Genomic DNA, 20,459 nt, shown 5'->3' with positions numbered 1-20,459 from the left:
ATAAATAATATCCAAATTAATTTAACTTCATATATTAGGTTAAAATACTATATCTAATCATAGTTTACTTTATCCTCAAGGAAAAATATTAACAATTAAATTATTTATTGTAAATAATATTAAATATAAACTATAATAAATAAATAAATATACAACTAAGAATAACTTTTACGAATTTTAATGTTTTATTGTAATATTTTCTATATTAAAAATACATCTATATTTTTTTATCTTTTTAAATTGAATAATTTTTATTTATTTATTATTTATGGAAAAAACATATGTATTTATTTATTTATTTATATATATTTTTTAAATTGAATAATTTTTATTTATTTATTATTTATGGAAAAAACATATGTATTTATTTATTTATTTATATATATTTTTTAAATTGAATAATTTTTTTTTAATTAAGTTAAGAAGTATTTTGCAACACTGGAACTTTAGAAAAATCATCATTTTTTAAATATCAATTTGAAGAGGTTCATATTTCATTCCCCCTAAAAAAATGCGTTTGTCCATTTTATGGATAAAATGTAATTATTAATGATGCGGTATCTCAATTAATAACAACACATTTTTACTCTAATTTTTATGGGCATAATGGTTAAAAACATGTGTTTCCTCCTAAAAGGTCACACGTTCAAAACCAGAGGGGGGTAGAGTATGTATGCCTTCGTAAACTTAGTAGTCAAATCGTTGCCCAGAGGTGGGTCCCTTGTCCCACAAACAAGGGGGTCTCATACACCAATTTGGTGTCTGGCTTAGCCGCGACCCTAATAAAAAAAGGATGGATGGATATTTTAGTTTTTGGAAAGAGTTAACATTTAAAGTAATTAATCATTATTTATGGGTGTGATAGGGCATAGTTCCAACCTTAACAAATATTATAGATTTTAAATGATTCAAGTTATTTGTAACAATGATGCCAAAATAACACAATTTCCATTCTAACCTTGATATTATTTGTTTTTATGTTCAAGATAAGAGATCTTTTTGGAACAAAATTCCCATTATAACCTTGGGATGTTGATACTATTTGTTTTAAGAAGAATTTCACCTCGTTAGTGAACACACAACTAATAAATCTTTAAAGTTTAGTTTTTTGTTGTTGTTGAAGTAGTTCTATTAAATGCAAGGAAAGAATAACGAGAATGTTAAAATAATTTTAATTATTTTATTAATGGATTTCTTTTTTTTTTGAAAATTTATAGTACATTAAAGCTGTAACTAAAATTAAATGATGGTGAAAACATAAAATTAAATTAGTTATCACCATTCAACATCAATAGCCTAGTGTAATTATTCTAAAAGTTCCTCTCCATCCATGCATAATCTTCCATTCATATGCATCAATGGGGTTGGGGATGAAAACCTCGAGTTCTATGAGCCATTTATCAACTGCAATATTTTCTTTTATTGTCTTTTACTTTAATCAAGGATATAGTACAAATTAATAATAAAAATAACGTATTATAACATATATTTTAATTTAACTATATTTAAACTAAGTTAATTTAACTATATTTTAATGTAACACATGACACACACGTCTTTTCCCATGAGAGCGTTTCTGGAAGGAAGTTATACCTTTTGTTGAAAAAAATACAAAATTTTCATACAAATCTATACAAATAATAGATTAAAATGAACATATATGATATTAAAGTTTATAAAAAAACCAATCCACAAATAGAGTTCTTATTATTTCTGCCTAGCAATCCAGAGATAATGCAATCATGAATTATCTTGTTATTTTAATTGTAATTTTTATTAATATAAAGTTGTATGTCTTTATTTTTTTCGACTCTAATTTAACTATGTGTAAACTAAGTGAGAGTAGTTACTTTGTAGCCCTTGTTCAAATGTGGGAGTTGGTTCATGCATTTCAAAGTTCAATAATTAAATTAAGCGGCAAGAAATGCTAGCTATGCGGCTTTGTTTATGTCCACCATGCGTTATTATGATTTTATGAGAGATTTTAGATAAACATTTAATATATACGAGGAATTAAATTTTATTTATATGTACACATATGGATTGAATGTTAAATAAATATTTGTATTGTATTGAAAAGAAGAAAAATGCATTTAATAACATAGTAGATGCAATAGGAGAATACATTTTATGAAATAGTAGATGAGATGATGATGAAAACTTTTGGTAAACTATCCTTGTTGAGATGTCTCACATTTTGGGTGAACACTTCACCCATCTTCAGGGACATAAAGCTTAAGTGATGATGCTAAGAGTGCATGAACATAAATAAACAGAGCATGGAGAATGGAGTTAGAATGCCACCATTAAGAGAGGTATAAAGGCAATGCAAGTTTACATTTCTAAATAATCAATTTAATAATAATAATAATTAGGATATAAAGAATATTAAAATTGAACTCGATTTTTTTATCATCAAGATTGAACAAATTAATAATTTTCTTTGATAAGGTAAAATAATTATATTGAATTAAAATTGTATATATAGAATTAAGGCATACACTTTGAGTGAGCCTAATGGTTAAGAGCATGTGTTTCCTCATAAGAGGTCACAAGTTCAAAATCAGAGGGGGGTAGAGTATGTATGCCTTCGTAAACTTAGCAATCAAATCGCTGTGCGGGGTGGGTCCATTGTCTCACAAACAAGAGGGCCTCGTACACCAATTTGGTGTTTAACTTGGCTGTGACCTTAAAATTGGATTATATATATATATATATATATATATATATATATATATATATGAATGATAAGACTAGAATAACAAAAAATTTAAGGAAGAATTAACAAGGAAGAATAAGAATTAAATAATTAGTTAGAATGAAATTATAAGTAATCGAATTGGTCAAAATAATATCAATATAGACTTGATAAATTTGTGACTAGAAGATTTAAATATTAAACTAAAGAGAATTAAAATAAATTAAAATATTAGATTAGATAATTAGAGTGAAACTAGAATTAGATAGAACTTGAACTAATGATTAAGAAAGAATTAACCTAAAAGGGTAAAGGGGGAAGAAATTTTTTAATGCTTTATAAAGAAAAGAAAAATAAATACACAGGGGGAAGGAAGAAAGAAAATGATGAGAAAGGAAGAAGAGGGAGAGAAAATTTTTAATGCTTTATAAAGAAAAGAAAAATAAATACACAGGGGGAAGGAAGAAAGAAAATGATGAGAAAGGAAGAAGAGGGAGAGAGGGGTAAATAACAAAAATTGGGGGAGAGGGGGAGGAGGGGAAAGGGGAGAGAGTTTAGGAAGGGTTAGAACTGACATTAGGGGATGGGGTTTAGAAGACAAGAAATGGATAATGGGCTTCCAAGCATGGTTTAATTGGTACCCATCTTCCCAATTAAAGTTGTTAGGGTGCTTTTCAATTTCTAGAGCTTCCCTAATGAGATGCTTAATATAATGTAATGATTATGTTCATAAATTAAAATGAATATGAAATTATAATATAAAAATAATAATAGCTAATGTTAAGAGGCTCTCTAATTTTGGCTAGATTATTAGAAAATAAAAGAGGTGAATATCTTGCAAAATCCAAATACTATTAAAATATCATTACTTTTAAATTTATAGAGAAATTGTGGGGCAATAAAGAGTTAGAGGGAAAAAAATACTGAGATATTATGAGGAGGTGATTAATCCCAATCTCTAAACCCAATTTTTTTTCTTGGTGTTAAAAAGAAAATAAATATTGGTAAGATAAATACTAATTTTTATAAGCTTCATAGTGAAATTGGGCGTTGACTAATTCCCAAAATGCTATGAGAAGGAAGAGTATATCAAGAGGGTTGTAGATGGAAAACACTTTCCTTTATATAGTTTATCTTATACTAAGATTTGTTCTAAAATTCAAAATATTTGTCACACTACCAACTTGCTTGACCTTTTAAGTGAGCAAAATTACGGTGATCTAGAAACACTTCTCTCACATTTTTTGAGCATAGAAATAAAATGTTAAAGAATTCATTAATCTCTTAAAATTTGATAAATGGATATTGTTAATCATCCTTTCCTCCTCATATATATATAATTTAGCCCAAAAAAATATAAGCTTCCATAAGCATTTTAACATCTGTTAAATTTAATAAAATAAAATATCTACACTTTCATAAATTTTAATAATAATAATAATTATTATCCAATTTTAAGGTCATGGCCAAGCTAGACACCAGACACCAAATTGGTGTATGAGACCTCTTGTTTGTGGGACAAGGGACCCATCTCAGGCAAGCCACACACGAGACACCAAATTGGTATATGAGACCCCTTGTTTGTGGGACAAGAGACCCACCTCTCACTGCTAAGTCTACGAAGGCATACATCCTCTACCCCTTTAGTTTTGACCATGTAATCTCTTAGGAGGAAACAAATGCTCTTAACAATTAGAGCCACTCAAAAACACATACTCTTAACCATTAGACGCACTCAAACTGTCCCACACCCCAAAAAAACATTTTATATTAATTTAATATATAATTTAATCATAATCTTAAGAATACGTTATTGTAATTATAAAATGGGATTGAATACGTTATTGTAATTATAAAATGTTCAACCACTTTAACTGCCTTATCAAATTAAACTAATTTTATACGCTTTAATACATCAAAATTAAATAATTGTATGCGTATATCGAATAAAAATAGGCGCACATAGAGTTTGAAAATGGATAAAGGTTGTGAGTGGGCCACTCAGGTCGAGCATGCCGACTCGAATGAGCGGAGAAGAAAAAGAAAAATAAAGTTACAAAAAATTAAAAAAACATTTGGTGGAGAAGTAAAGTAAACTATAAACTCGCAAACACGGAAACGATGACACCAAAAATTTGTCGATAATTTTTGAAAAGTCGAGAGCCGACTGTGCCAGAGATTTCGGCCGGAAAGCAGTCCCTCTAGAAAGTCAGCTTGACAGCACCTGTAGGGTTTGTTCAAAGCTCGTGGATTGAAAAGAAGCTCCGAATCAGCGAAGTCGTGTCCTTGAAGTGACAATTAACAGCTTGATCTCTGATCCTTTGCATCCAGATCAAGTTTACAATTCAAAGGATTCATATACAAAGCCGAATGATTGCCATTTGATGCAACTTAGTGGAGTTGGAGCCATTTAGCAGTGCCGAATCTCGAAGAAAAGGAAAGCTCTGAGCCATGGCGAATGCAGGGAGTTACATTGTAAAGGTCGAGGATGGCAAACAGGCTCGAGATGGCAGGCCTTCGATGGGGCATGTCTATCGCAGCATTGATGCGAAGAACGGATTTCCGAGCCCTCCGCAGGGGATTGAGAGCTGTTGGGACATCTTCAGGTAAGTCTTTATTGTTCTCAGAGGTTCAGTTTCAGCATTCGAGGTTAACTAATTGTTTGTGAAGTTGGATCCAGTTTCGTGCTTTTGGCTATTATATGCTTTGGCCTGGGAGGTTGGGATTTAATGCATCTTTGTGCAAGATAACGAAAGATTTGAACTCGATTTCACAAAAATGAGACTATTCTGAGCAGTAAAGCGGCGTATTTAGCTGTCCAATAGATTAATAGAGAATTTTGGCACTTAATTTGCGAGAGTGAGGCTCTGCTGCAAAATAAATGAGAATTGACCTTTTTCACTCCCAAACTGAGGTCTTTGTGCAAGAATGCTAAAGCTTTGAGCTCTATTTTGCAAAAGTGACGCTATCCAGAGCGGTAAAGAGCGATCTCTTTGATTGGCTTGCCCTTGGTTGAGCTCCAGGGGAAGTCAAACTGTGAAAGCGTTTACGTTTAGAGAGGTCAGAGGTCAATTTAAACAATTATGAAATTCAGAAAATAATTAAGGTATTAATAGAGAGACTACACGCCTCAATCGCATATATACGGTAATTTGCGATCGGTTTCGTGAAATTACGAGTCATATAACAGATAATTAATGTATAGCTACGCAGATTTCGGTACTGAAATTGTGAATATGTAATCGTGTTTGATAAATTTCATATAGAGCCCAATTGTTTTATTCTCCCCTTGAAAAAAACCGTTAGTCATATGCTATTTCTAACATTCAGAAAAACGCTTAAATGAGCAAAATGTTATCTTAAAAGGATACTTATCTAGGCCTTCTTTTACTAATGCCTGCAAACATCTCTTATAAGGTCATTTGACAATAATGCTATGACCAATACATTCAAAAAACATCTAACAAAATATCACTAGGCCCGGTTCTTGCAATGACCTCTTTGGGAGGCTTACACCGTTCCCGCTTTCCCATGCTAAACCATAATTTTGCGTCGTCAGTGAGCCCTCTTTAGACAGTCCATTCGCCCCTGCCTTAAATTCTCTGTAAATATGATGGAATGATATCTTCAAGAACTGTGCTTCCACTGTCTTGAGCTGCTCCAGAATGGGTTGCCAGGACACTTTTTCCATCCTAAAGCTACCAATCAACCAATTGATAATCAAGGAATCCCCAAAGACCTGGATTTCAGTCACCTCCCCTCTGCTGCTACTGTTAACAGAAATTTCAGTGCCTTTATTTCATCACATTTGTTAGAGCCTGTACCAATAAATGCTTTAAAATTTGAAGATATGAGAATCACTAAGGTATAGGATACCTCCTGCAGCATATTCTGCTTGTTGACCTTGACTGGCACTGTTGAAAATTGAAATAACACCATCCCACTCTTAACGATAGAAGGATGGATCGATGTCCTTTCTTTACCAGTCTTAGGGGCTTTTATACTTTGAAAGCTCAGTCATGACTGGGAGGCGCACTGAAATGGTGGCACAACCTTACCATGAAACATCTCAGAGTTTCGGGCAAGCCAGGTACATCGAAACACCATAAGATGCAGTGCCTTATAGCCCTTTAAGTCTTTATTCAGAACCCAGTTTTTAAAAAACCGATCATGATATCCCTCATAGGCATATATGCATTTAGTCACTTAGCTTTTGTAGGATTGTTGAACTTCCAGAGCTTCTTCCACTACCTGGCTGCTCCTCGTGAATTATCTACAAATATAGCGTTACATCCTAGCCTCGGAGTATATACCCCTATGACAGGATTCTTTGGCCAGGCAAAAGAATCCTCCTCCTCTCTAAGCCTGATGTAATTCTTCTGAAGTTATAGTAGATATTCCTTACACTGTTCTGCTTCTCTCTATGATAACTTTAACTCTACCTCACTTTTCTATCCCTCGTTCCAAATAGGTGTGGGAATTGGATCTGCTGCTGTGCAAAGTAATGGATTCCCTGGTTCTGAATAGGTGTGGAAATTGGATTTGCTGCGTGCCTGTGTCAAGTAACAGATTCCCTGGTTCTGCAATGTGACGATCAGCAAGACAATCTATCTGATCCAATCTTTCATTGGCAGTGGTTCTATATACTTATGAAGAATCACTTGCCTCCGTATGCATTTCTTAGAAATCAACCTCAATAGACTCTTGGCTGTCTAAGCCTTACCAAAGGAGTGTATGTTTTCAAAACCCAATCCACCAACTTCCTTTGGTTTAGCTAATGACTGCCACTTTACTAAAGGGATTCCCTCTTTTTCTCTCTTACCTGTTCACAAAAATTGAAACGTTTTTTCCTAGTTATCTCCAGAACCCCCTTGGGATATGTGTCAATATATTATATATGCTGATATAGAGGGATTGCCTCCAAAATAGTCCTGACCAAATTTAAATTCCGTCCAAAGGAGAACCATCTGTTGCACCACAGCTTAGTGCTGAGTTCTACATTATCAATCAACCACCTCCAGTCCTTATAGTCATTGGGTTTCAACAAAAAACCTAGAAAGTCCACGATCTGAAAAGGGAAAAGCAGCAGAGTACTGTACAGTTTCAGAGCTCCTGTAGTTAATTAACATCCTTCCTGGATCCATCACAGAACAATGACCCATCATCTACAGATTAAGAAAATAAGTGGGTCAAATAAAAGGATCTCCCAAGCTTAATTCCTCGTAAAGCGTTAGATCTCTTTGCTTCTGATAAAGACCTACTTAATCCTTCATAAATAATTAAAAGTAATAAAGGTCTGAAAAGGTGACCTGCCTTAGACCTTTGCTTGGTCTAAAGAAACCTGAAGCTGTGCCATTAATGAGAAATGCAACGGACATAGAAGATAGGTGCTCCATGATCCAATTCACTATTTGCGCACAGAACCCAATGTGAATTAAAATATGACTCAAATATAGGCAGTTAGACCATTGCTTGAATTTTCTAAGTTTTCATACTATGTAATCCTTCTTGAGCCACCCCAATTGCTTCATGGATTCATCCTCTGTATTTCTTTTTCCATGGAATAAACTTTGTAATTTCATAAATATAAATACAATTACATTCTGTAGATGCTTAGTTAGCATTTCATCAAGCATCAAGGAGTGAGAGTGTGACTCACATGCTACTGTCCTTCTGAGCTTACATGTATATTTCCTACTTATCTGGTCAGTAATGTAAACATCCTACCGTTATCACAGTATATCATGTCAGTAAAGTCCTTCCATACAATATGTGTGATCATATAGTCAACATTTTATCTGCAATAAAAGCCAAATAAGGAGTTTCAGAACTTGGTCCAAAAATAATGTTCTGTATCCAAGTTATCACAAAAGAGTGGTTGGATCTGAGAAGTTAGATATGATGCCCCCATGCTCTTCCCACATCTGCCAATATCCTGGAGTCAATCCCAGATCCTCTTTTGAAAGCTCATCTGCTTGCATATTGAACTCCCTCTATATATGCTGAAAAAAGACGAAAAGGAAAACACTTTTTTGAATGTTGATATCATTACAAACTGTCTTCAGATAAATATCATTACAGGAATATTCACCTCATCCATTTGATGACTCGGGAATCACTGAAAACCCGCACTTTCCTTGCACCATGTTCCCATGCTAATCTAAGTGCCAGTTAGAGCGCCTTAACTCTACTAGGTTGTTTGAACCTGATCCCACCCCTGCTTTAAATTTTAGCCAATGAACATCTGATAAGTGCACTGTGCCACCTGCACCACACCTAGAAGGATTCCCCTGTGTTATGCCCAGGCCCCCGACTTGTCGATAACTTCTTCTACAGGGATTCTAGGATTTTTTCAGGGTGGCACTGTTTACAGCTATTTAATATGTTTACAGCTTGTGTGGCACACTCCAGTCCTCAGATAAACTCTGGTTCTTTGATACCCCATGCAAAGCTTGATAGTCAATCTCTTGAGAGTGCTCAAGAGATTGGGAAAGAGTCTGTGTCTCTCAAGATTGATTTTGATAAAGCTTATGGCAGAGTTGATTGGTCTTTTATCATTAATATGCTCCATTGTTTGGTCCAAAGTGTGTTGGATTGATCCATACTCTTTTATCAATTGCTTTAACTTTTGTTTCAGTAAACAACACTTTGAGAGATTGCATTGCTCTTCATCGTTGGATTGAGGTCTCCCTTTGTTTGGGAAGCTTATAGTGGTTTCAACTTTCATGTATGCTTCAAGCTTCTCATATTTATTATATCTTGTGTTGGCTTATGAGTAGGACTTAATCCAAGAGATTGTAGCAATGTCCTTACTTTAGTCTAAGTATTGTGGTAAGTGGGGGCTGCCTATGGCCCTTTGGGATATCTGCATGATGCGTAAAGATAAGGGTGGGCTTGGTCTTATAAATGTGATGACTCTGGTATATATTGGCTACTAAGTGGATTGTTAGGTGCCTGTAGTGTTCTGCTCTGTGGCAAATTCTTTTGCAGCATTGGTTTCAGCTGGTTCAGCATCTCCTTTTGATCTGAGATCTCTTTGGGCTGTACCATAGCTCCTTAAGGTGTTTGTATCTGTTATGCATTGGAGCATATGGGAGGCTTGGAGGTTTGTTGTGCCACTGGTCGAATGGAACTTCTCTGGGAGTCAGGTGGGTTGGGATTTGGTGTGGAGGCCAATTTGTAGCTGGACAGACCAAAGGCAGTGTATTGCACAGTGTGCTATATTTCATGTCTGCAGGCTAAGCAATAATGGTGTCTTATTTTGGAGGGATCTTTGGGACTTGGTGAGTGTTTCCCGCCTAGAAGGCTTTCTTTTCCTCAGACAAGCTGACTGTCAGATACAACACTAGGTTACTTGCTTCTGAAGAGGTGTACAAGCTAACTATTCACATTTAGGGGCCCTTTTGGAGGGATTGAGGGCAGAGGTTCGGGAAGTGCCATCAGACCCATTGTGATTTAATCCACTGACATGGTTTAGGGGTATGAAATAGCATCCTACACTCTAGAGTTGCTTAGCTGGTACAATTAGACAAAAAGCTAGGTTGATGCTAGGTTAGCGGCTTAAAAGAAAGAAGAACAAAGAAGGGAGTATGCATTCATTTTGTGAAATATATCAACAACATTTTATAAACTTGTAACAAATTTTTGATATGGAAGATATTTTAACTTGTATTCAAAGACAGTGATATAAGGAACTTCCATCTTTTTATTGTCATCCCCAAAAGATTCTGAAAATTATTTCCAAGTTCAAAAGTGGAATGGCATCTATAGATCCATTCCATGGGAAAACGACATCATAACAAAATTTCAATGCAATGAGATAGTTCTAACCGTAAAAATAGGATCATGATTCATAACCTTATCAAAGCAACTTGCATGGACTCATAATATTCACATGCCGAAACCTAACTGAAGCATCCTTTTACGTTTCAGCTATCTCAATAAAGCAATGCTATGGTAGGTTAGAGAGATCCTTAGACATAACATGGCATTCTTATAAAGTTGCTTTGAAGATTGTTCTGTTAAAAGTTAAAACTCACTTCCAAGCACGATAACCAGTGTAGTTTATGAGAGCAGACTACAGAAGAAGAACAGAAGGTCACAATGAATATGTATTGTAATGAGTGATAGATTGGTTTCATATACAACTTGTGACTCTAACCAAGGCTCTCTAACATAGATGCTATGTGGGTCAAGATTGTGAAATCTATGCATCCAAAAAATGCATAGATCCATTTAAGCTTCAGATGGCCATAACTTTTAAATACAATGTCTTCTTGTGGCCAATGACTACTTTTGAAAATGAAAAGATTGAATTGCACATGATATGCATAAGTCTTGTTGGAGGTCAATCCACTCTTATTCTATTAAGCACAAACTGCTTGGCAATATCCTGATCTGAGGAGGTGAGAGATCATTTATACCCACCTTACAAGCAAGCAAATTCATACTCACCTTGGAATTGTCTTTCTTTCTTGGTGATCTAGTATCATATTCCATGCATTCATTTTGTTGATGTACAACTTTTATTGAATGCAATTCTTGTGCTATATGCCATAGACTTGAGAGCATGGCTTAGACTCTAAAGTGTCTGATATACTTTGCCCATATTGTTTTTGTAACCAAACTTTTGATACATTAATAAAATATTCAAATCCCTCCATTTCCTTTATTTCTGTGTGTATTTTATATATGGATGTTTAGGCTTTCAGTTCCATCTTTTACTAAATAATCTTTATAGATGAGTTGACAAGTCACAAGACTTTGAAATTATCCAGTTTCTGCTCAATGCATGTAGCCAAGACTAGAAGGAATCAGTTCAAGATTGCATAGTGTTCCAATGTTATGCTCAGCAAATTGGATTGCATATCACGTTAAAACCTTGTTTTCTGCAAGCTTATTTGTTTGAACATTGAAGTAGTATGGCAGTGTTGTTCCTTATGAGTTTGGCTAACTTCCTATATTCTGGTTTTCTTTGACTGCTGGGAATGAGTGTTAATTGTTGGGTATATTGCTTGGTTAGTATAACAAAGTGGAGCTATATGTCTTAGATCTTTTTTCTGCCCGTGTTTCAGCCTTGCTGTCCAAAAACACCCACAGAATCCAATGTTAGGTCGGCGTGAGATCGTAAATGGGCAGGTGAGGTTAACAAAAATGTTAATTGGATAGAGCTTTTGTTTTTTTTCTAAGCATCTTGTCATTCTTGAGATACATTTCAATAGCAGTTTAATTGTGAAACTGAACTTTGAAGATTTTTAATTTGCAAGGAATTGATTTTATGTGATGGTACAGGCAGGTGAATATACATGGATGACATACCAGGAAGCTTACAACATAGTTATCAAAGTTGGATCTGCTATTAGGAGCTGTGGTCTTGGGCCGGTAAGTGAAGGATGTAATAGTTTATGCATTTATCTCTTCGTATCAGTAAATGGAGTAATTTGGAAAGTGTTTTCACTTCATTTCATTTTGTACTGAACAATAATGGTCCATTCATGGGTGTAGATGTTATGTTGAAACTAGAAGTTTCAGCTTTTGGCTGTCTCCTTATATTTTTGGAACAAGAAATGGAGGACTTGTTGCAAGACTAAAGCTATTATGTTATATACTTCCCAATTCCACAACTATTTTTTCTCTCCACTAGGTACAGTCATATTAGCACTAAATTTGGTAAATTTGATTCTTGTTGGGCGGTGAATCTCTTAATCAAACAAGGCATTATCCAATCAAGTAAGGCTGTTGAGATAAATAACTCTGTTAAAGCTAGCTTGAAGACATATTGAAGCATGTTTTACAAGTGGTAGTTGCAGAGTTATAACATAAATTGGAATCTGTCTTTCAATAACTATGAAACATTTAGACCATTAATTGCAATGAGAGGCACATTTTACAGCCTAGCATGGGGGAGATTGTAATATCTGTTGAGAAATATAGGGGCAGCTAGATTAGGTGATTTCTCTTACATTGCGCTCACAGTCGAATTCCCTCATCAAACTTACCATCCACAGCCCACCGCACAGCTCCCGACCACGCTGACCCACGAAACTTCACACGTAGTCACCAACCACCATTCCCTGCTCCATCAGAAAAAAAGAAGGGACATACAACAGTGCCAAAGTATACAACATCTAGTTACCAGGACCATCGCTTTCCTTCATACAATTGCGTCCATACAACGGTTGATATCAGTGTTGCGGGGGAGCGCCTCCGCCCTCCCCGATCCCGCTCTCAATCTGCGCTCCGGGCGGGAGCGACTCGGGAGCTGGTCGGGAGCGCTTTCCCGAAATTGCTCCCGAAAAGGGAGCGATTTCGGGAGCGCGCTTCCTAAAAAAAACGCTACCTGCCTTTTCGGGAGCGTTTTGCCTTTTTTTGCAATGATGTTCCAAATGCAATTTTTTTCAAAGAAACAAATAAGTTTTGAGTAGGGCAGTTTAATGATCAAGTCTATGGCCCTAGTATTGATATGCAATTCATGGTAATGTTAAATTTTTAAAGTAAAATGATGAAAATGAAGATTAAGGAGAATGTCACTTGAATGTGACATTCTCCTTAATCTTCATTTTTAAAGTGACATTCTCCTTGATCTTCATTTTCATCCTTTTACTTAAACTTTTAACATTACCATGAAATGACTCAGGATGTTTGAGAGTGGTTTTGACCTCATTGGATTTCATATGCAGGAAGTAGAATTTTAGATTTCATTCAAAATCCAGCAGACTTATTAGTTTTTTAGGATTTCAAGATTGCAATATTTCCATTGAATTTTGTCATGTATTAGGGTATGGAACTCATATGTACCTTGATGTTAGTGACATTGGTTGTCGAACTCCTCTATCATGACCCTCCTAAAAATGTACACATCACTCAAACAAAATCTTGACTTGACATGCTATGCTTTTTCTATCTTATGTTAATGCTTAGAGGGTGATATTAATGACAAAGATCCCTATACAAATACAAAGGTAATGACAAAGATACCTCTAGATATTAATGCTTAGAGGGTGATATTAATGACAAAGATCCCGATTCTCCAACAAGACTAAAAAATTAGACATTTCTCGTGGTGGCAAGAGGCCCAAGCATAAGCAATAGATAATAGATTTACTTGTTTTTTCTAGTTTTTTGTAGTTTTTATAACTATTGACTCTTTCATATTTATTATGATGTTTTTTTAAACAATATATGACAATTTAAGTTTGAAGTTGGCAAATATAACTCATTAGTAATGAATTATGAATATGATGCTTCATGAAAGTTGTTTCATTTCATTTTATAACATTTCATTTCATGTTAGATATTATTTGTTGTAATGGTTACTACAACTTTGGTGATCAATGATGATAAATGTTATATATTCAATTTTGAAAGCTTGAAATTTTAAGATTGATGAATCATGAGACTCAATATGTTGTATGTTACTATGTTACTTGTGGACGTGGTTGATGAAGATTATAACTTCTAGATGATTGTTGTCATATGGTTCAATGTATGTTTTGTTTTGTTTTTTGTTTTTTTGTTTTTGTTTTATTTTTATTTTTATTTTTATAATCCTTTTGAATTTGGTTAAATTCATCATTCTACATGTTTTTGTTGACATATATGTATCAAAATATAAAAATATAAAAAATATAAACATTATATAAAAAACGCGTCGGGATTCGCTCCCAAACCGGGAGCTTCTGAAAATGTCGCTCCCGCTCTCCGCTTTCGGTCCTACTCCCAAGTAACACTAGTTGATATTAATCCACAAATTAATCCTTTTAGTTAACAAATATATATATTACATTTCAAGTCTACCGGGAAAAAGGTAAAGGAATAATTAAAATAATTTTTTTAAAAGTTTGACCTTAGCTATTCAAATATATATTAAGGATATATAAGGAGGGGTATTAAAAAGTGGAAAGAATTTCCATGTGAAGTAAAGGAATTTCCTCTCTATTTGTATACAATATTATTAAAGGTATAAAATTTTACACTACATAAAGTGAATGAGTGGGAAATAACAAAAGGTGGTAGATTAATAAAATACAAGTGCTAAATTAAGAAGGAAATTCAAAAAAAAAATCACCTATGCATAAAATGAAGGTTGTTTCAAATATATTGAATAATATTAAAAAAAAGTGAAAAAATATTATTACAAGATTGAGAAGGTTATTTTTACCCCTAAGGCTCATTCCGAGAAGAAGAAAAACCAGTAATGAAGGAAGATTTCCAAAAACTTCACGTAATTATGCTTCAGTGCTATTTAGAATTAAAGGGTCCACTGCTAGAAAATATGTCACTATTGTTATCTCACCTGCCGAAGATAAAAATTATGTAACGCCAAAAATCGCAAACCAATTAGTGATCCTGAAGTCAAATATAATAGAATAATGAATAATTCTAATGGTATATGAATAATTCTAAGTTTGTCATATATTTCTTTTGATGTTTCTAATTTTGATACATAGGGTATGAGGGGATCTTTAATGGATTCCATGAGAATCCTTTGAGCCCTTACTTTCCCTTTCATGTATTTTGCAAGAGCTTGAGCTTCTTCCTTTGGAGGTTTAGTGATCTAGCTGTTAACATGATTCGCAACTTCATTTTTTATGAGGATCAAATCTGTCCTCTTCTTCCATGCAAGAAAGTTTGATGCCCCAAACAACATGTTGCTTTCCTTGCAAAAAAACATTTTGATAGATTCAAATCTGGACATAAAGATACTTGTGAAGATACTCCTTGATGACAATATCTTCAACTCACTACCTTCTTGATTTTGATGCTGATATTGATAGTGGAAGATGACTTCTTGATGGAGATGTCTTCCTTCAAAGAGAGGGTGATCACCTTGGTTTCTTGATGACGATGACAACGCCTTCTCCTGCTTCCCTTAGACGTGTAAACTTCAAGATGCTTCAAAGTCCTTTTAATGGAGGTAGGGTTTTTATGATCTTCCCTTTCTTGAGCGAGGTTTCCAAGAATGCTTTTAAGTGTAGAATCCTTCTTTGAATGAACTAGGGTTTGCAGGGTCTTCTAGTTACTTTCTTCAAGATGACGATTTAATCCTTGTCCTTATAGTACCTTTGAGATGAGAGGTCCCTTTTGATGGTTGATGCTCTTGATGATCTTCTAGTGCTTTGGTACTTGAGTGTCCTTCTTTGAGCTGCCCTTCCTTGATTTGTCACCTTAGCTCTGATACCATGTTGAGAAATCTAGGGGCAACAAGTATATGAGATTTCTCTTACTTTGATAACTGCTTGTGATGTATTTCTACTTAACTTGATTAGCTTTTTTCTTTCACTTGATTTGTTATTAGTATTCTTTTCATCAAATAGCTACCAAACCATAAAGAGCAATAAGACAAAGGACACAAGATGTAGGCGATAAACTAGGGCCAAAATCTCTCCAACTGGAAAGGAAAACCCACCAAAATTCTCTCTTCTTATAGACCTTTAATTAACAAATTCCAAGACAATTAACCCTTGACCAAGACCCTCCATGACCAAGTCAAACCTTGCTTCTTGCAACTTCTGCAAAACTGACTTCCAATAGTTTCTTTTGCAATTTCAACCTACCCAGAAAATTCTTTTGCAACTTCGACTTGCCTAGCAAATTCTTCTACAACTTCGACTTGCCTAGCAAAATATTTTGTTGAAAACCTAATCCTTGACAATCATTTTCTTTTCTTGAGTCGAGATAGAGTGACAGTTAACTCGACTCGAGACTCGTCCCCAAGGCCATACCCAGTGGATTAAAAATTTCTTCCACATTACCCGAGGTGTGGGTTTGGCGGCGACAACATGTACAAGTCTAGAGAACAAATTGCTCTTAGTCTTAGTGATCGAGATCAGATATGAGGTCATGTTCAGGAATGGACAAGTGCTCATTCGTCCATAATCAAAGATGTTGCTTGTTATATATGCACAAGGTGACTACTCACAAACAATAGACCTTGGGAGAGCTTTCAAGATCCCAAACCATTATGTTGAACACCTTTTTTGGCCTATCTCCATGACAATAGGCACTAAGCACTATGTAAATTTCCCAACCAAGGATGTAAATAATTTTAGTTCTAGAAGACAACGCACATCCTCTTGATCAATTGGTAGATGTCACATCTCTATGATGTCACAAGTCCATATCTATTCCTTGTTTGGTGCTACACCCAACACAAATCAAGCAACCAAATTCCCATTGCAATATATTTCTCTTCAACATCAAAAGTTAGGAGAGCTTAAAAAAAATACTCCTGAGCTCTTCCCAAGTTCACCTAGCCAAACCCTTTAGAGGTCATTATTAGTGCTTACATCAACTCCTTCACAATGCTATACGATGAGAGGGAAACATTCTCCCTCCTATACTTCTACCTCTAACTCTACGATTGATGTCGAGAAGTGTTTCTTCTCTTACTGCAATTTATCTATTCCCTCAATTCTTGTAAATATTATCTTGTGACCCTAAGAGATACTAATGTGGTTGAACTGATATGGTCTGTTTAAAGGTAAAGCTAAACTTCATAAAACAAGAATCCAGGAAAATATTTGATACCAAAATATACTCAACTAAAGGTTAATTTGCATACATAGATCCATCTTAACCTTGGATCTATCAAGTATCGAGAGGGATGCATTAGATTCCTCAAGTTTCAAACTTTTGCATGTAAAGAGATGCACCTCCAGGAATTTGATCCCTTGCGGCCTAGATAATCAGATTCGTCCTATAGGTCCCACGAATCCCGAATCCATCGTGTCCGACACGATTCTCTTAAGATTTGTGTCCAAAAACCATGACACGTCGTGTCCTATTTTGACACGTCGAATCCGACTGCATGTTACGATTTTGGCAGCGTGTACTGTTTTCCAGGACTTGTTAGGCGGCAAAAGTGACCTGCACGGGTATGAAAAGGCTGCATTTGGTCATTACAGCCACGCGTATTTTCATTTGGCAAGCGTTTTGGCAGCTTAATGATCAAGTCTAGGCCCTAGTATTGATATGCTATTCATGTTAATGTCAAATTCTTAAAGTAAAAGTGACATTCTCCTTAATCTTCATTTTCATCATTTTACTTAAATTTTTAACATTACCATGAAATGACTCGGGATGTTTGAGAGTGGTTCCGGCCTCATTGGATTTCATATGGAGAAAGTAGAATTTTAGATTTCATTCAAAATCCAGCAAACTTATCAGTTTTTCAGGATTTTAGGATTGGGGGATTGCAATGTTTCCATTGAATTTTGTCATGTATTAGGGTATGGTACTCGTATTTAATCAAGAGCACCAATCCCTCTATGTACCTTGATGTTAGTGACATTGTCGAACTCCTGTATCATGACCCTCCTAAAAATGTACGCATCACTCAAACAAAATCTTGACTTGACATGTTATGCTTTTTCTATCTTATGTTGATGCTTAAAGGGTGATATTAATGACAAATATCCCTATACAGATACAGAGGTAATGATAAAGATACCTCTGGATATTAATGCTTAGAGGGTGATATTAATGACAAAGATCCTGATTTTCCAACAAGACTAATAAATTAGACATTTCTCATGGTGGCAAGAGGGCCAAGCATAAGAAATAGATAAGAGATTGACATGTATTTGAATTTGTATGTACTATGCATGCTAATAGCAATAGATGAAGATCTATATTTGAAATCAATAAATTTGTATCATTAATTAAAATTTGTGTAAGAAATATCTAATTTTTAATATATATATATATATATATATATATATTTTAATAAAATAATATATAACGAATCCTACGTGACCTGTTTCAGGGGGTCAATGTGTCCGAATCCGACACCACTAATCCCGAATCCTCGTGTCAGGTGACTTAGCTTGCGGCACTCGATAGATCTGGGGTCAACATAGTGTTACATTCCACAAATAGAGCGATGGATGGTTTGTTACCTCCTTAGATGTACCTAGCAAGACTTGCAGTGAGCCAAGATTGAACAAGACACTTGTTCAAATTTCAAGTTCAAAAGCCTTGCAAGACAATTTTGCCCTTTTTCCTGGTTTTCTTCTATATGCAATTTTTGTACCCACATGGGGGAATCGTAATAAATGATGTTAGCATGATGAACTTACGTAAAAGTCTTAGCTCCCTAGGACTTATTTATTTGGGAAGTTACACTATAATGTTTTCTTTTACTTGGTTAATTATTTTTGCTTTTTAGCAATTAATAATTTCCTAATTTTTTAACTCATACCTCCAAGTTAGAGTACGTCTTAATGGTGGCCTTAGTGGCGTTGTCGAAGTCTAGAGTCAATGTATATTACCATGCTACTCATTATCCACAAACTTACGAAATTGCATTAGACTTTTCTAGGAATTTTTTTTTTATAATTAAAAATCCCCGCAAACAAGAATTGTCCTTGTGAAATTTATGTAATAATAATAATAATTAAATGGTACTAGGAGGTGTCCTATGTCTTGGGGGTACTCGTTTTCTAACTCGAAGCACCCACTTTACCTTAATACCCCTTGAGAAAAAATATTAATCTTCCCTCATGAAATCAATTACTCACTCAGAAAAGGTGAATAAATTAGCTCCCTATTTTTAAGGAAACATGTTTTTACTTGTCTCCAGGTTCACTAAGACTCACAATTAGTTAATAACAAGTTGGAGACAAGTTAGGAGTTAAGTGACAAGTTTTTACTTGTCTCCAGTCTCAGTAAGACTCACACTCAGTTAATAACGAGTTGGAGACAAGTTGGGAGGAGTTAAGTGATAGGTTTTTACTTGTCTCCAGTCTCACTAAGACTCACTGTCAGTTAATAACGAGTTGGAGACAAGTTAGGGGGAGTTTTCCTCTTTTAGATATTTGCACTCCTCTTTGGAAACTCCTCCCTCTTGGTCTATAAAACAAAGCACTCTCCTCTATTGTAATAGAGGTTGGAGAAGAAGATTAGAAGAGAGCTTCGCTAGCATTTGTAATTGTTCTTATCATTTGGAATAAAAAGCTTCCATTGAGAGCTTTTAGGGCTTGTCATTGAGTCTACAAGTCAAGAAAATGATTGTCATATATTGAAGCCCCATTTGTGCATGTTACATATTGTAAAAAGAAATTTTATTTGAGTCAAAAGACCCTCCAAGACCTCGACATGATGCAACATTCAAGTCGGCCTACACTCATGGACAAGTTGGCCTAAAAGGAGCTATTCAACCTAATGAGAAGCCTATATAAAGGAGACCTCGACCTCACTTGGAGGATGCACTTCACACACACACAAGTTCAATCACAAGAAAGAAAAGGAGTGTGAAGAAGAAAAGGACGAAGGAGGAAGTGAAAGTCAAGTTTTTGAGATTGTTTCTGGGCTAATACTCTCCACACGTGCGAAGAAATTGGGGCTCTATTGCAGCAGAAGAAGCCGAATTGTAGAAGTGAATATAGGTCATCAAGCAAAGCTATTTGAAAGCCAAATTCTCTAGGAGAGAGAATCCACCCAAAGCAAAGAAGAAAGGAGCAAGAATACACCAACATTTCTCATACGTGCAAGGGTTAAGGTTTCTGCAGAAGATTTCACTGGGTAGGTCGAAGTTGTAGAAGAATTTGTTGGGCAAGTTGAAGTTGCAGAAGAATCTACTAGGGAGGTCGAAATTGCAAAAGAAGCTACTGGAAGTTAGTTTTGCAAAAGTTGCTAGAAGCAAGGTTTGACTTGGTTGTGGAGGGTCTTGGTCAGGGGTCAAAGGTCTTGGAATTTCTCAATTAAAGGTCTATAAGAAGAGAAAGAATTTTGGTAGGTTTTCCTCTCAAGTTGGAGAGGT

At 35.0% G+C, this 20,459-nt stretch overlaps 1 protein-coding gene across 2 annotated transcripts in view; it reads left to right on the top strand.

The window, feature by feature from the left end:
* The window catches only part of LOC149160981 (long chain acyl-CoA synthetase 4-like), an 89,762-nt gene that overhangs the window by 23,536 nt on the left and 45,767 nt on the right, over positions 1-20,459 (top strand). Inside the window, exons 1-3 of one of the 2 annotated variants that reach the window (XM_089436862.1) lie at positions 4,802-5,304; positions 11,773-11,836; positions 11,990-12,079. In XM_089436862.1, the coding sequence (XP_089292988.1) occupies positions 5,150-5,304; positions 11,773-11,836; positions 11,990-12,079 (309 nt within the window). In that variant the 5' untranslated portion in view covers positions 4,802-5,149. Of the gene's footprint in view, positions 1-4,801; positions 5,305-11,772; positions 11,837-11,989; positions 12,080-20,459 lie in introns of those variants that run through there. The other variant, XM_089436863.1, reaches the window with a different exon arrangement.

Source organism: Pinus tabuliformis, chromosome 5_2 (assembly GCF_031772625.1).
Source record: "Pinus tabuliformis cultivar Carrire ecotype Pingquan chromosome 5_2, CPIR1, whole genome shotgun sequence".
NCBI lineage: Eukaryota > Viridiplantae > Streptophyta > Pinopsida > Pinales > Pinaceae > Pinus > Pinus tabuliformis.
The sequence above is the reverse complement of the archived record's forward strand: the minus strand, read 5'-3'. Positions and strand labels throughout refer to the sequence as shown.